General features: G+C 41.9%; 1 protein-coding gene across 1 annotated transcript in view; it reads left to right on the top strand.

Moving 5' to 3' along the window:
• LOC119164184 (IDLSRF-like peptide) overlaps positions 1 to 16766 on the top strand; it is a 155985-nt gene extending 139219 nt beyond the window's left edge. Inside the window, exons 3-4 of the mRNA XM_037416309.2 lie at positions 5034 to 5186; positions 10161 to 16766. Of these exons, the coding sequence (XP_037272206.2) occupies positions 5034 to 5186; positions 10161 to 10354 (347 nt within the window). The 3' untranslated portion in view covers positions 10355 to 16766. The remainder of the gene's footprint in view (positions 1 to 5033; positions 5187 to 10160) is intronic.
• Positions 16767 to 17129: the final 363 nt, after the last annotated feature.

A 17129-nucleotide genomic window follows, 5' to 3' on the forward strand; every position in this document is an offset into this window, starting at 1 on the left:
CTTCTTTCTACTAAAACATTTTTAGAAGTTCACAGCTACACCTACCTTGGAGACACAGGACTAAAACTCGTTAGCACAACTGCGACAACCGTTGGGACACACCATATGACGAGCCATTGTTAACGCTCATCCACGAAACGGGAACGCCTAATTTAAACCTGGCAAAGAAATGACAAATAAACCGTTATGGTGACTGGGGCAATACCTATAAAGACTAACTAATCTTTCAGAATACCGTATTCTAACTCAAAGGTAAGTTTCGAACCCGAGAGTTTGTTAGTTATAAGTTGCCAAGTGTGACTAAGTATGCAATGACTAAGTACGAAACGCAATGACTGAGTACGAAACGTGTGACTAAGTACGCAATGCCAGGTTGATATTGCTTTTTTATTTCTCATCGGATCGCATGCTTGTCTTGTGAAAAGCGAAGTGCCACACAAGCAATATGTGCAATAATATCCTCTCCTGATAAACCAAACGTTTACTGATAGAGAAGAGCGCAGAAACGACAGAATGAAGAAATCAGACAGACATATTAGAAGTTAACTTCCATTCAATAAATATTTGTTCTACTTACCTATACGTACACTCGAAAATACGAAGGAGGCCCGAAGAAAAAGGAGAGGCACTGTTCTTTCCACGGATATCATGGACCAACCTGGCAAGATGCGTATCCTGCTAAAGCCCGAAAGGGATCGGCCTTGGTAGTACAGTGCTTACAATGCTCAGCTGCTGACCTGAAAGTTGTGGGTTTGATTCCCGCTGCTGTGGGCGCAGTTGGGAGGAAGCGAAGTGATCAAGGCACGTGTACTCTTCGATGCGAACGCATGGTAAAGAACACGCCATGGTTGAAATTTTCGGTGCCTTAAACTACGCCTTGCTTCACAGTCATACCATGGTTTCGCAATGTAAAAGACCAGAGTTAATTACGTTGTAAATTTATGCAAATCATTTGCTACTTGGTCGCACAGCCGCACCTACGAGCGTTGAAGTAGATATACTGAATTTAAAGCGATAAACTTTACGGTTATTTATGGTGTGTAAAGCAGTCAGAGGCTTCTGCTCAATGCTGTCTTACAATCAACAATGGCACTTTGAAGTTATTGATATATTTATGGTCACAAATGAACTTAACAGGCACTCCTAAAATTTTATTTGCACAGTTACTTGAAAGAAAATAAAATAACATTACTCTGGCTCATCGGGAAAATTTGCTTTTCTGATCTGCGTCTTCAGAGACATTTCAAAATTTTGTCAAAGGTGTAATAGCACCCAAAATAAATGTTTCTCATTAGAACTGGCAAATAACTTTGATTTTGTAACTTCACTTTAATATTTTTTCTCGATTGGCGAAGCGCTTTCTTTTGAGAGTAGAGCCAAAAAAAAAAAGGCGACGACTGCTGTAAACGAAGCAATACATTACAAAACAAACGAGATTTCAAAGCGGATGTAACACTAGAAGAGCAGCACAAAAATGTACATCTTCTCGGCTTCGTATTTTAGGAACTCCTATGTTAGCGCAGCAGAGACCGGGGTGAAAAATGATAATGCAATTTCAACGAGGAAGGTCAAATGGCGTCGTGTTTTGCCTCAAGTATAAATTATCAATCTTCGCACCATGCCGCTAGGCATTTTGTTTTCGCCGTGTTTTGGAGCAGCATTTTTTCGTCAGATTTTGTTACTGACGATACAGAAATAGAGTCGCATAACGATGTGCCACGTTTGCCTGTTATAAAAAGTATTATTATTATTATTATTATTATTATTATTATTATTATTATTATTATTATTATTATTATTATTATTATTATTATTATTATTATTATTATTATTATTATTTGATTTGCCTACACATATACACAAGGACACAGATGAAAGAGGGAGAGAGCAAGCTGGCAAGTGCCACCTGGAGGGGCACAACTTTTGCTCACTCTTTCGGGAGGAGGGATGAAAAAGAGGAAGCAAAGATAAGAGGAGAGAAAGAGGAAAGAAGATGAGGAAGTAAAGAAAAAATGACGAAGACTTAGACAAGTATGAGTGAAAAAAACATAAATAAAAATAATAAAAAAAGACCGTCCATAAACAGGTGGCCAGGTCTGTTGGCGCGCAGTGTAAATTCATTCAATGAACCCGCATGGCAAAAAATTAAAAATCGGAATCGTTCACACTTAAATTTAAAAAAATTTCCCGTTGCTTCGAATGACAAGCCAGGGGTTTATTAATTATTTATAAGGAGGGACAGGAAAGCTGTGCCTGCTGCTAAATCAGGCACCAATCAACTTGTGCTGGTTTGAGATGTGCGCCTGGCATCACCACTCATAGTGTAAGCGATGTCGAACTTCTTACGTTTCGGAAAGCAGCCTTGCCTTTTTTAGTGATATTGAAAGTTCGTGTGCTGAAAAAAAAAAATCTACAGAAAGCGCATCTAGTTTACATCAGTGGGTTGCCCTTTTGGGAACGTGCATCCGTGATATATGTCCTCTTATTTTTATACTAAGCAAAAAAAATCTGGCTAACTGACTTCGGTTAATAACGATACACATGTTTCTTGCTAGAAATGTCGCTGGGTAAGGCGTTCAGACTTGCGCTTCATGAATACTGCGTTTTGAGTTATCAAGAGCTAGCACCTTTAAGGATTTTATCGCAGTTGCGCTAAAGGGCACGTTTCGCACAAATTCCGTAGTTGGCATCGGCGTCGTTGGTTGACAGCAAAAATAAAATCGTAATCTTGTATGAGTGCGAAATGTCTAGCAAGATGCAAACAAATTATACACATTTTTGTTCCGACTGAGAATCGAACCACAGCCGTAAACGGGGCAGACAGCTGTCCTAGAACAAGGCGACGATATTGCGAGAAACTGCTTCAAAAAAACAAACAAACAAACAAAAACAATAATAATGTCATGCGGTGATGGGAAGGAGAATCTATAACAAATGTAATTTAGCGGGATGGAGGCGCAGAACTGTGCCCAGCATCAAAACACCCGAATTGTGCAACGGGTGGGTGTTTTAAATGCCCACCACTGACAAAGTGCTGAGACTTAATTAATGATCATCAGCTGCATAAGCTCTAACGAAATAAGCAGCTGTGCTGGCTCGTGCGTTTCTTTACGGAAGCGTAGTGGACCCTTTCATGATTCGCAAAATGAAGAACTGTACCTGCGTCAAGCATTCTAGAATGGCTTGAAATGGCTAATGTTACGTGTACTGTCATTCATTTGTTTACGGTACGCTTGAGGCACACGCCAAGAACCAAAGCCAAGCTGGCACTTGGCTCACGGGGCCCGATAACATAATTCGGTTTCACTGTTGACGGCAAATCTAAACACGTGGATCGTTAAAAACGCATGCACACGCTAAGATAGTAAGTTGTCTTGATAAAGAAAAGACCCACTTATTGAAGAATTGGCGCATGCCGAAATCTTCGTTGATGGATTATTCCTCACTTATAATTTGGAAGCTGTAAGCCGCATGTAGCCAAAATCAAAAAATCAAATAGGCGGTGCTTTGAGAGCGACCGAGTGCGGGTTTCGTGCACTAATGTTACGTTACATTGTTAAAAGACGTCGACCCTGTAAAACGTCTGTACTTACACATTTCTAATTACAAACGGGGGCAGCTGAAAAATTGAGACATGTTTGTCGAACTTCTTTTTAACTACAAGAATTTGCGTTATAGCAACATTGCAACTAGAAGCCTGAAGTAAAACAGGAAACCAGATATGAACATCAAAATTACTGGAAGTTCAAAGCAAGAGTGCGCAAAGTTACCTGTAAAAAAAAAACAGGAACAACTTAGAAGACGTCTTACATAGATGCAGAAGACTAAGGTGCCCTCGCACTGACGCCATAATGACGTCATCATTACCGTTACGGAAGTGACAATAGATATTTGGTGGAATCAGGCGTGAAACAGTTCCGGGTTTAAAAAAAACCACGTTATCTTTCATACATTCGCCTAAAATCAGTCGCAGGCAAAATACTCGTGTTTCTGAGCCAGTTCCATTAGTCTTTCGAAAGTTCTCAACACCTCAAGTGCCTTCACAATGGTCCACCTATGACTAAGGATTGACGTCATGTGATTACGTCATAATATGCCATACACAATTTGGCGTTCGGTGACGCTAAGAAGTCGTCATAGGGTGGCGTCATCAAACCCATCAAGTTTCATATAAATGCACTAGAGTGAACTTTGAAGTTAGCATCTACGGAAGCTGCAACACGCGACTCTCTGCAACCAGTATGGGAATGGTGGGTAATAGATCAATTTGTCTATTATTCGTTGTTTTGGCATCGTTTAGCTCCGTGAGCCTGAGTAAGGTTTTCCGCACGACGAATTTCTGAAAAGCTTTAGCAGCTACGTTTTCCCATCTTGACTTTTAGACTCACCAAGTCAAATCTAGTTCACAATGAGCGGTTCTTTGATTCCCAATATAACCAAAATACATCAATAAACAAAGCTACAAGTGCGTTTGAAGCCCGAAATCACAAAGAATAGGCAAATTCTTGTACTACCCATCATTCTCATGGGGACTGAACAATCGCTGCGCCAGAGTTCCCTCTAGGTAATTTCAGAAAACTCCATGATGAAGCCATTACTCGTTGTCTCCGATACCGGTCTCGCGAAGTGCCGTTAGATCTCGCCAAACCTTCAAAGCGCTGAGAGACAATTTTTTCACGATTGATGAGGCACAGTCAGCATTGTGTGCAGCAGCGACTTTTTTATCTGTCAGTACCATATTATCGAATGAAGTTAGAAAAAATTGCTTCATCGGCATGCCCTTTATGGGCATACGCTATTCCTTTAATCAATTGAAACTTAATTCAGTTGTATGGCAAAGATACACACACAAAAAAACTGCCACACATGCACGATGGCTAAAAATTTGGCCGACTGTGTCCATAGACTTTCGCCTGAGCAAAATTAAGATGACAATACAGTTATTTCGCGAATACTAAAAGAGTGGAAAGCACGGGTAGGGTGAAATTTGTAAACGTAGTGATTGCATTTTTTTTCAAATTTTTTACGCGCAGCGAAGCGGCCCCCAGTGGAGGAGACTGCGAACTTCTTGCACACATTGCTGAGCAACCACGGGCCCAACTACCTGGAAAAACTGTTCGGACCCAAGGCACGAGACGCGCTGGCACCACTAGGAGGCGTGCAAAAAGTAGCCGTTGCACTGTCTGGTAAGTGAACGGTCTCGTTTTTTTCCTTGTCAATTTCAAACCAGTGACATTAAGAAGATCATCATGGGTCCTCAGCTTGTTATACAATACCTCCGCTAAAAAATCATCGGTAAAATAATAAAACAACAGCAACAAAAATAACTACTGCTACTACTACTGCTCCTAATAATAATAATAATAATAATAATAATAATAATAATAATAATAATAATAATAATAATAATAATAATAATAATAATATGCTGTAATCCTGTTCACTGTCACTTATGAAATGCGACCTTCTATACCAAGTGGTTTAGGCACTCGGCTGCTGCCCCGCCGCGGTGGTCTAGTGGCTAAGGTACTCGGCTGCTGACTGGCAGGTCGCGGGTTCGAATCCCGGCTGCGGCGGCTGCATTTCCGATGGAGGCGGAAATGTTGTAGGCCCGTGTGCTCAGCTTTGGGTGCACGTTAAAGAACCCCAGGTGGTCGAAATTCCCGGAGCCCTCCACTACAGCGTCTCTCATAATCATATGGTGGTTTTGGGACGTTAAACCCCACAAATCAATCAAGGCACTCGGCTGCTGACCCCAACGTCGTGGGTTGGATAGCGGCTTCGGCGGCTGCATTTCAGTGGAGGTCAAAAGGTAGAGGCCCGTACACCGTGCGATTTCATTGCAGATTAAAGAACACCATATGACCAAGATTTCCGTAACCCCGCACCACAGTGTACCTCATAGCCTCACCACGGATTATAGGGACGTAATATGCCAGTTGCCAATAATATGTCGAGAGTCAGGCACCCGCAACGCCAGTGCCTGTTAGCGACATTATGAGGATAGTGCACCTATGAGTTCGCCAGGCTTCTTCCGAGACAACTACATGCGAAATCTGTATATGACAACGAGAAACGGAAATCCCTTTGGCAGCGGTGGCATGAGTGGTCTCAATCGGTTATGTTATCAGTTACATCGGTCCCGTGCACGCGTGCTATTGGCTCCATTGCGAATGACGTCATCCCAGCCCTGGTGCTGAGCCCGCGCACAACAGCGTCTGTTGAGACTTCCCCGTCTAATTGACTCGTGATGTCAGACGCTTGCAACAACGCGGCGTTGCGGCGTCAATGTGATGATTGTGGGAGCGCGTTCGCCAGTGCGAACGCCACTTTCGCCAGAAATTTCTCCAGCAGCACATTGGCTCAAGATCCGACGTCTGTGGCCGCCTGTAGTTCCAGAACAACCTCTGTGTTTAAGGCATTGCAAAATGCGCTTAACCACTCATTACATTCCTCCATGACCGTGACTGTGCGAGGCACAATGTGGGGAATGTGAAATAAACACTGTGGTAGGCCCAAGCCAAGAGAAAAAGAGAAAAACGAGAAAAAAAGGAAGGCGGAGAGGTTAACCTGATGCTAGTATCCGGTATGCTACCCTACACTGGGGTTGGGGAATAGGGGGTTGAAAGAGAAAGGGAGAGTTAAAAAATAAACAAGAGAAAAAAACACCGACACACACGCACACACAAAATTAGTCCACTCAGAGGCGTTCCGACAGGCCAGTAGTTCGTAAGAATCCCAGTAGCGCTTGCACGGCTTTCTTCTGTGACGATGAGTCATGACAATGGCGCAGTACACTTTCTTCTGACAGTGGCTGGTCATCTAACCTGTTTAGTTTATTAGAAAGGTGTGGTCTTTCCAGGTTGTATTTCGGGCAGTCGCACAGGATATGTCGAATTGTTTTTTTCATCTCCGCAGTGTGCACAGTCGGTGGTGTCGGCCATACCTATGCGGAACGCGTACGCACGGGTAAACGCGACTCCCAACAATAGTCTGTACAGAGCAGTAGCGTCGCCTCGTCGAATTTTTGTTGGAAGCTGCATGCTTAACGTTGGATCAAGGGGTCGTAATCCAGCATGCGTAAAGAGAGGCACTGTGGAATTATCGGTAACGAACGAGCTGATCAAGCTGCCCGTTCAGCCCATACAAAAGACAACGACCAGTCAATACCTCTCTCAAGGACGGACGCTGCTAGGAGGCTCCGGATGCTTGCTCGCCAACGCTCCATAGCTCTTTGGTATGAGCCCAAGCCAAACGTGTGTCTAACGTCATTAGGAACCACAAACGTGTAACAAATAATTCTGAAATGCTTCAGTGCCATGTCGGGTGGAACGGTGACCCACTGATAAGCACAGGGGCCTCATGCTTCAGCTTTAGCTGGTTAACCATTTGCAAAGAGAGCTTAGGCATTGATTTTTTTCGGTGTTTTTTATTTGCAAAAAGCAAGACGTGATTATGAGGAATGTCGCAGTGGTCACTTCGAACTAATCTCGACCAGTTGAGGTTTCTTAACGTGAAATTATGCGTAATTCCAGGGGTTTTTCTTATTTTCACCATCAACTACGTGCGGCCACAATGACAGGTAATAAAAGCTGCGCCTTCGATCATAATGGACACGAGTTAGATTAGTTAAGTTGCTGCGTACTTGAAGCAACGAACCTACTCACTAAGCTACCGCGACATGCGTGTATAGGAGGAGATAAACAAAACGAAGAAATAATGTCTGAATTTGTACTTCCGGAAACCACGATATGCTTTCTAGAGATGACGTCATGGAGGGCGCCATAAGTTTTTACCATCTGGTGCTCTTTAGGTTACAGTGACCTCCTTCAGAATAGATCTTCAACTATTTCCCCTTCACCGAAATTCCACTGCTGCCACCGGGATCGAGCAGGTGATCTTCCGTTAAGCAGTCGATCACCATTGCCCTTAATTTACCGATGGTGGACTACAAAAAAAAAAGAAACGAAATAAAAGAGAACTGAAAGAAACACCGACGAATGAGCTTTTTTGAAAGCGCACTAAACAGCATCGGCTGGTCCGACATCCCGATATTATAACAAAATGTATAGAACGAAAAAAACCTGAACGGTCTCGTTTGAGCTAAGCGGGACCCCGGCAACCGAAATCTCGTTAATCTTAATTCCGGCACTAGTCGCTGAGCTTGGCATATTTATGATTAGGCACGTGCGGGCGTCACAGGGACGCCGCCCGACATATTTTCACTGGATAAGAAGCTTGTCATTCTTTTTTTCTTTTTTATAACCTTTGTTGCGTGTTCCTAATTAGGAAGCCTTCCTTCGATGCCCCGTTAATTGCCAGAAAAACAAGCGATGACCCTCTTTTGCCGTGGTGTCATCGGCCCGGCGCTGGATGCATGCTCGAAAGGGCTGAGCTTGAGGCATGCAAAGCACGAAGTCAGAAAAAAAAATCGCAGCATGTTTACGGAGTGACTGATGATGAGTGGTGTGAAGCTTCGCATGGTCTTACGCGAAAACTGTGATTCGTCCGCTGGCCGCGTCCGCATGTCCGTCCGTCCGTCTATCTGCCTGTCTATCCGTCCGTCCGTCCGTCCGTCCGTCCGTCCGTCTGTTTAAGGTCGCAGCCGGGATTAAATCCCGCGACCTGCTGGTCACCAACCAAGTACCTTAGCCGACTACCTCAGCCACCAGACCACTGCAGCTAGGCAGTCTGTATGTCTGTATTTCTGTCCATCCATCCGTCCGTCCCTCTAGTGAACACTCCATGTACGTTCATCTCCCATATTTTCAACGTATATTCACCATATACAAGTACCGCCATCCAGCGGACATTACAAGGACTAAAACGAGAGGCGGCTACTACTTACAGAAGACGCACGACCCGTGCCTTAAAGAACTTCACCCATAAAATATAATATTATTTTTAGCACATAACGAATAGACATCACCATTTCTTCGAAGAGCGGTGTGGCAAGCTTCAGAGTGCCCTTAGCATTTTTTGTGGAGATGGTGTGTGTGATTAATCTTTAGCGGTTCTTCGTTGCAATGATGTTCCTCAGGTGGATTGTTAGGAGTTTCGTTAGGCGTGTTCAACAGAACTTTGTGTTAAGCAAGAAAAATGTATAAGTGTAACGCTAACTGAGAAGGTGCACATTACCATGTATGGGAATAAGATTACCCGGAGCCGTACACAGGCTCCGAAATATCTTTGACCGAGTTGAATAAAAAAGAGGGGGGTGAAGATGGAGATCACTGGAGCAATTCTCGAGGAACCGTTTAGTGGGCATGTTCGTTTCGACAGAGCACATATACTTGATTGAGAAACCGGGGACCCATTACGTCATCGCACTCTTGACCACGTCGCTGCACTGAATCTGAACAGCACGCTCACAGTGTCGAACGGCAAGAGAGGGCAAACTGCACAGTCAAAGAGAGCATACGCAAGCTTTTATAAGTCGATCCTTGCGTATGAGCCGGTTCTAGATGCTTGCGAACGACTCCAGGAATGCGTATCGACTTTCACCAGGGCTTCAAATGGGAGGCCACACAAACTTCATTCGAGGACTAAGGCGGTCGCAAAGTCAGATTTAATGCAAGGCCTTCGAGATTTGCGCGGGCGAAAGGGTATTTTAGAAACAGCGTTCACCACGATGAACGCTCCGTTTTTTTTTTCTGATTGAGGTAAAACTTGTAAATGCTCCGTGAAGTCAAAGTGAAGATTCGGAAGAAGAACCCGAATCAGGGATCATGCTACTGGTCTTATAGCTTCGAGCAATCAGCAGCTGCCAAAACGAACAGTCCACTGAACGGGAATCAACATAGCTGACGATTAGCAATGTTGATTCATGATTCAAAGTATTCAATCGCGCAGGCAAGGCAGGGAATAAAGGATGAAATCATAGACACGGCTGGTAGTTTGCGGTAAGTGCGTCGTGATGTCTTCCTTTGGCCTCTATCTTGTTTGCGCAACTGTATCTTTTGTACATTTCAGAAATGAACATTTCTAGAATAGCTATCCAGCGTGCGTCATGCAATGAACACACATCAGTGACGTATCAGTTCAAAATCAAAAGAGATAAATGTGTCTGGTCAGGGTGTATAGTGAAAAGTGAAGAACGTTAAAAGAGACAGGCTCAATTTCTTTTGTGTGTGTGTGTGTCTTTGTGAACGCATTCGCAGAGGGTGAGACGCTTGAAGACTTTGGCAAAGCTTTACACCTGATGCGTTCCGACCTGGAGCACCTTCGCAGCGTCTTCATGGCCGTCGAGAGTGGGGACATCAGCCTGCTGCGTTCTCTCGGCATCCGGGACTCCGAGCTGGCGGACGTCAAGTTTTTCCTCGACAAACTCGTTGCCACGGGATTCATGGATTAAAGAACGCCGCTCGACTGAACACAGAATCCCATCATCCAAAGATCCCTCGTCCATATTGCCACACCCGTTCGTTACCAAGCGCGGCAAATTTTGAGGCCTTCCCCTTCTTCATTCTGCTCTACCTTTCGCCATTACGCCAACCTTTCATAAGACTTGAGTTTCATTTGTTCGTACTTCTGTTACGTTCGCGTCTCCGCCATGCCATGACAGTGCCATCAACAGGGATATCTGCACAGCATGCAGTTTTTCTACGAATACCCGGTTACGACCTAGCAAATCAACTTGGCTCCTTCCGCAGAGAAAATTGGCGAGACTGGCCTTGTGTTTTGCAAAAGAATACTGACAACAGATGCCTGTTTCGGGAGACAGTTTATATCGCCAGCTGTATATATCAAACACATCAAAAAATAAAAGAACGTTGTTTCAGTCTAAAGTACGATACACCTAGACATAGACGTCCAATTTCTAGACTAAAATTTTGCTACACAAACTTGCCTCGGAGTGATGCTGAAACAAAACAAGAGAAAAATGATACTGCAAAAACCAGCTATCGTAACGCCACAAACAGAGTAGAAGTGATTGGATAAATCACGGGTGAAAATACTATTCGTAGAAGAAACGCTTGGATCTGAGCAAAGCAAACATGGTTGTGTTTGTTTGTTTGTTTGTTTGTTTGTTTTCTGCTCAGGTTGTGACCGGCTATTTGTACGTCGTTCCCACTGTAACTAAAAAATGGCTTTAAAATTATTCATGTGAAGAAAAGGTGTTTTGATGTTCGTATCTCTAGTGGTAGTGTAAGACGGGAAATACTTTACACATTACCAACTTGAGTTGGTTGTGGAGCGATAATGTATGCACGACAAGGAGAAAAGGTGGCATAAGCTGGAAATGTTCCCCGTGCCACTTGGGATGAAAATGTAGGCACGTCCGCTTTTTGAGTGCTCTCTCTTTTGCATAGCTGTTCTCTATGGTGGCATAATCAACAGCGACACTGACCTGCTGAGATGAGTGCGTGGTATGCTTTCTTTTATTTGTTTGGTATGGTATGAGGAAACTAAACAAGGAACCGGAAGGAAAGCGAATCATTTTCAATGCAGTGCAAATATGTTGTGTTGTGGCATGTTGATGAGCTGAACAAAACTATCAATTCGGGCAAAAAATTCGCTGAAAGCTCCCGTGTACCATAACACGTGAGAATTGGCGATTCCACATAACAGGAAAAAAAAATTGCTGGTTGCAGCTGGAGAACATGCTGTGCTTCTTACTTATTCATACTATTCTGCTTGTTCAGGAGCTCAATTTTCGTCGAGTTTTTTTTTTTTTTTTTTGCTGAAGAGGCGATGTTAAGGAAACCTTGAAATAAGTGCGCAGAATGAAAATGTGTTTACAATGCTATCGACTGTCAGAACACAATTTTGTTACCGGAAGGCTTGTTTTCCGAGAAATCTGTACCGTTGTATGTTTGTCGACAATGGGATTTTGTATTATCTACTACTTTAGTATTGTAGTGATACTGTCGTAAAAAACAATAGGAAACGTGTAGAAAACGAATGTCTACAGATAAATATTACGAGAAAGTAAACTGTCCTCGCATAAAACTATTTGTTGTGTCTGTTGACTCACAGCCCAAAGAATGGTATATCTGCAAGTAACACACATTGATTACCTGCAAGGAAGCTAACGGTCAATGTTGTGAATATTTTGCCATCAACACTTTGTGTATCGCGCTTGTTTCAATGTAGGTTTGCGAAGTATTAAAAAACCTTTTGCCCCAACATGCTTGTCGAGCGAAATAGTATGATGGCTATTCCACAGTTTCGACAGTTAGGAAACAACATCGCCCTTTTGCGTTTCATAATTTTTATGTGAGCATGCAATAATTCTTCATTGCTACACTGTTTAATTCGCCCACTTTCACTGGCAAATGTTAATGGCTATCTTATCTAATAGTGAATGCTGTGCTATAAACAACAATACACCGGCATACACTTTCGTCGGCAAGTCAGCTCTATAACAGGCCTTGTCCAAACATTCTAATGCTTGATCAGCAACGTTTGTAAAACCACGTAGAAAGATAGAAGTCTTGAGTAAACAGGCTTCCTCAACGTGTAAGCGGTGTTTACTTATGAGCACTTCATCACCTATTCTTCGACACTTTATAAATCTACACACTCTGTTTTGATATCAAACGCAGCAATATTTGCTGAAGTTCGCGGAAGGCGGTCCCCGCTTGAAACTCCATTACGGCACGCACAACTCAAATCTGAAGATGAGGGCCAAAACAATTATTGCGTTACTAAAGCTTAATTTCATACTCTGGGAATTGAAGAACGAACTTTTTCTTCGGCGTGTAAGTCTTCTAATATCTTTGGCTGCTCTGTAATAGCGGCCGAGAAATCGCTTTTTAAGCTGAAATATAAGCCAAAACACAAAGAAATACTTTACAGGTATATTGATTGGCAAGACAATAAGTAATGTTTAGGTACGTGTAGCTTGGAAGGCATCTAGCGAATATCTAGTCAAATAAATTGTGCTAGTAAAATGCAAAAGCTGGCGCGCGTGGAGATCACTGCTTAATTAATATTATGCGGCCCAATGAAAGCTTGTATTACTGATAAGCTGAGAAAAACTTATTAAATGGTCCATGTTTCTCACATCACGCCGAGTCTGTATATTTTTGTACAATTATTGACGGAAGCACTTGTGAGTGGTATTAAACGAAACATTGCATTCTGCTGCTTTGTGATAACGTTTATGGTGCGATTACAGTTCTATCAGAGGCTATATATCAGCAGTTGTTCATGTTTAGAGAATTAAGAAGCTTATCAAGCATCGGGTGATAACGAAAAGAAAGGTGTGTTGAACTATTGCATCAACGCATATTTTCCTATATATTCTTTCTTATCTGGTTGACTGTGCTCTCACAAGATAACAAGATAACGTAGTATTGATTCTTCAAATAAGTAGTTACAATACTGAAGTAAACAAAAACATTCATTATAATTTTACTTGTAATATCTTCTATCAACAATTTTTGTCCACTCTGCTGTTTTTCTGTAGTTCACGCACAAAGGCGAATATTTCAACTTAAGGACTGTTGCTGTTTTGCATAAAATGCTGATTACTTCATTATATCTTGTAACGAAATTGTCGAAATAAGCAAGAAATTATATTTAAGTGAATTGACGTTGTATCCGGAGGCATGGAAGTTCGCGTTCTCTTTCATTTTTACAAGACATGGCCACTTGGAGCATCTTATGTTAAAATAGTAGAACTATGTTTTATAATTAGTCATGTTTTGGTGAATCCCCCAGTGTTGCAATTTCCGGAGACGTGGTCCATCTCCCTACATTTTTTTCAAATATTTCTCTCCCCAAAATGAAGGACAATCAACCCACCAGACTTTCAATATACACGGATAGTCTTTCAGAAATAATGTTATTATTTTTTAAGAATCACGCATATATGCATTGAACAATATAAAAACGTTGTGTCCGTTAAGAAACTATCCTTTATCTCATTGTGAATTTCGGAAAAAAACAATCTTACTGCATTGACAAATCAGAGCTATACGTTGTCAATCAATAGTAGTAAACATGAAAACAAAATTTAGCAGCAGATCAGCTGCTTGCCTCAAACTGGAGCCCCTAGGCGAATTGAGAAGAGATCTTACTGCGTGCGCACTTATTGCATGTCAAGTATAATTCATAATTCTGTAGTTTTTTGCTGCACTGATGTCAACCACTCTGATTCAAGTAAGTATAATAACCACAATTATGTACAGCTGTGTAGTGAACTTATTGATCGCATTATGGTCAGTTTCGGTAGCAGTTTGTTGAATTTACCCAGTGTTCAAGTTGGTAGACAAGATGCGTGTTCCCATTAAACTGTGATTCCGAATATTCAGTGTGCATTGAGCTGGAAAAGCGAAATGTCAGGCTGGTTTTATGAAGCGTATCACATGATATACCATAAATATTTATTTTTATTTTCAGTGTGAAATAACTGCTTTGTAGGACCAGAAAGTGTGGTGTGAATGAGCTGAACAGAACAAAGCTTAAAACATGCTGTGCTAACTGGCTTTGTCTTCAGGCACAAGAAAACCATTGGAATTTCATTACCAGTCACGTTACACTGACAATTGTAAGCTTAACGTTGCTCATGGCCAAGATAGAAGGGAACCAAGAATTACCACTAACCCTACTTAAGAAGTTCGGTTAACGGATCCATATATTCTCGTAGAATCTGGAAAAAAGAGCTCCAATGCTATGGCTCAGTAAGATCTGTGGAGTGCAAGCCTTGCTCTTGACACCAAATAAACTTCAAGAATCTCTCACTGGTCAGCTGAATTCCAGTTTGTACCAGACAAGTTATCGATTTTATTGAATAATACGCCATGCTTCGCACTCTTACTATTATAATCTTCGTATTAACACGTGTTGTTTAGCCCTCTCATAATGTTCACTACTAACCCTCTCTGTATTGCTGGCCTCGCTGCCTCGCTACGCTACTGTCACGGACAATCACTTCTCGCCCAATCAGGAGGGGACGGAGATGGCGTCGTCATGACAACGCAGAAAAATGGCGACGCCAGAATCCCCCTGGTGTTTCGTGTGCGTGTGTATATTCCGTGTGTGGTGACGTTACTTTCTCGTTTTTGTCTGTACCTTTCCATTCTTACTTAGCCCATGCTTCCGGATATGACGTCACCAGGGACGAAAGTTGCTTTCCAGTTAGCACGTTGCGAGAAGACGGTTAGAGGAAGAAATTAGGCCTAAATGGCGCCAAGGTTGCCAGTGGAGTGGAATCTCGTAGATTTATTCTACAAGGAAACCGAAAAGTAGTATCATGTTCGTCAGAATTCGTAGTATCTGACGCAAGCTACAAAAAGCTCGAGTATACGCATATGATGTGGAGCAGCTTGACTCAACGTTTTATGAACCACACCTAGCGTGCTTTTATTAGCAATGCTCAAATGACTATTTTGAGCTCAAATTATTTAATTTCCGTGTCCTTGAAAGAGCTGCTTGGGAAGTTAAAGAAGCTGTCATTACCGTCATATAGCGCTTTATTCAAACAAAAAGCTATGACATTTAAAAATACGTTTAAAAGCCTCTTCATCAGTCGCATTTTCAAAATTCCCAGAAAACAGCCAATAAATTAACCGCATGAAAGCGCCTTCTTTTTATGGCACATCGGCTGGCAAAAAAAAGCCTAGATAATCTATTATACGGACAGAATCGAGTTAACGAGATTCCACTTTATATGAATGTTGGATGTGCGCTTCACTTGCAGACAGTTGTATACCTTCCGGTTGCACTTCTTACTCCTTTGTAAATAGAGTGTACTGTATATTGCGTTGGCTTTGCCGCTATTCCAGAACACCCAGAATGTAGCTACTGTATTCCTACATTGTGAAACCATTCTGAGTAGAACAAGAAGTAAAGAAATGCTCATTTAGGAAAGCATCAGATGAGACATTCTAAATATATAAAAAATACCAATTAATTTAAAGTATTTGTTCCTTAGTGATGGTAGACTCAGCAACATAACCCTTCGTAGTGTGTTTCTATGAAGCCATCTTCAATATTGAGAGTGAAGAAACCCTAAAGGCTCTATGAACGTGAAGCATCAACGAACGCAAGGCAGACAATTTTTTTCGTGTTCACCGAGAAATTTGTTTTCATCACTGATCCAACGATCAAATATGCCACATTTTACGTTGTGCCAACAGATTATTCGATTTACGGTGTTTATCTTGCCTAAGTAAATTCGCAGTTATTCAGAAACAAAGCTGCATTCCTTTTTCTGACACGAACACGTAATTTTTGTTTACCATTTAAATGATTTTACAATGGCTCTAAACTGTGGCCAATAACAAAATACATTACAAAATCTATGGACGTATTTATCCTTGTGTTTTCCGCCTACACCCAAACAATGCCCCCGCCTATGCATGAAGAGATAATTCGTGCTGAAAATTTTTATTAGGCACACTGAAGAAGCTTACTGATTTGAACTTCTACAAAGTTACAATGAAGCGCTTGATCTTTCCTTTTGCTGGCTATTTTTTTTCAGTGTGATCCCGGATGTGACCGCAGTGTGTTCGGTTGATGCAATTGCATATTGTTTAATTGACGCTTTCGGCCTTTGTCACTTGTTTTGAACACTTTTTGTAAAATTCAAAAATGATCAAATGCAAGCCATGTGAATTGAACACGCATCTATGATGAGAAGGAAATTTCGTGGAAAACGTGAGAGGTACTTATCAATACGTAGCAGTAAGTGTCAATACATATGTACATGCTTGTGTTCATTTGTTCATGAAAACAATGTCTCTGACCATTTTTTTCGTCGCACACACGATGGCGAAGTTGATAAAAGGAAATAAAATGTCTTATCATGTGTTGAAGAGCTTGTCACTTGTCTGCTTTTTCGTCGAAACAGTATGAAATGCCTGCATTTAGCACAACACATCAATAATTTCTAGTCAGCGAAAAAATTCGGCTGACTAAGCACTATCTTGAGGCCTCGCCCTTCCCATTTCCCTCACCATCACCTCTATCTACGTTTCCTACCAATATTCTGTAGCGCAATATACATGGCTAAGTCACGCTTTCCTCGAAGTTCCTATCACTTCCCTTTCTCATCCCCTTGCTTAGCTATGATATGCTTTTTCTCCCACCCTTTCTCCTTCTATCTCTTTCTTTTTATCTCACTCTAGATATTTCCTTCATTGTTTATATCATACGTTTTACTTCTCTCTATTACGTTC

Source organism: Rhipicephalus microplus, chromosome 8 (genome assembly GCF_043290135.1).
Source record: "Rhipicephalus microplus isolate Deutch F79 chromosome 8, USDA_Rmic, whole genome shotgun sequence".
NCBI classification, from domain to species: Eukaryota; Metazoa; Arthropoda; class Arachnida; order Ixodida; family Ixodidae; genus Rhipicephalus; species Rhipicephalus microplus.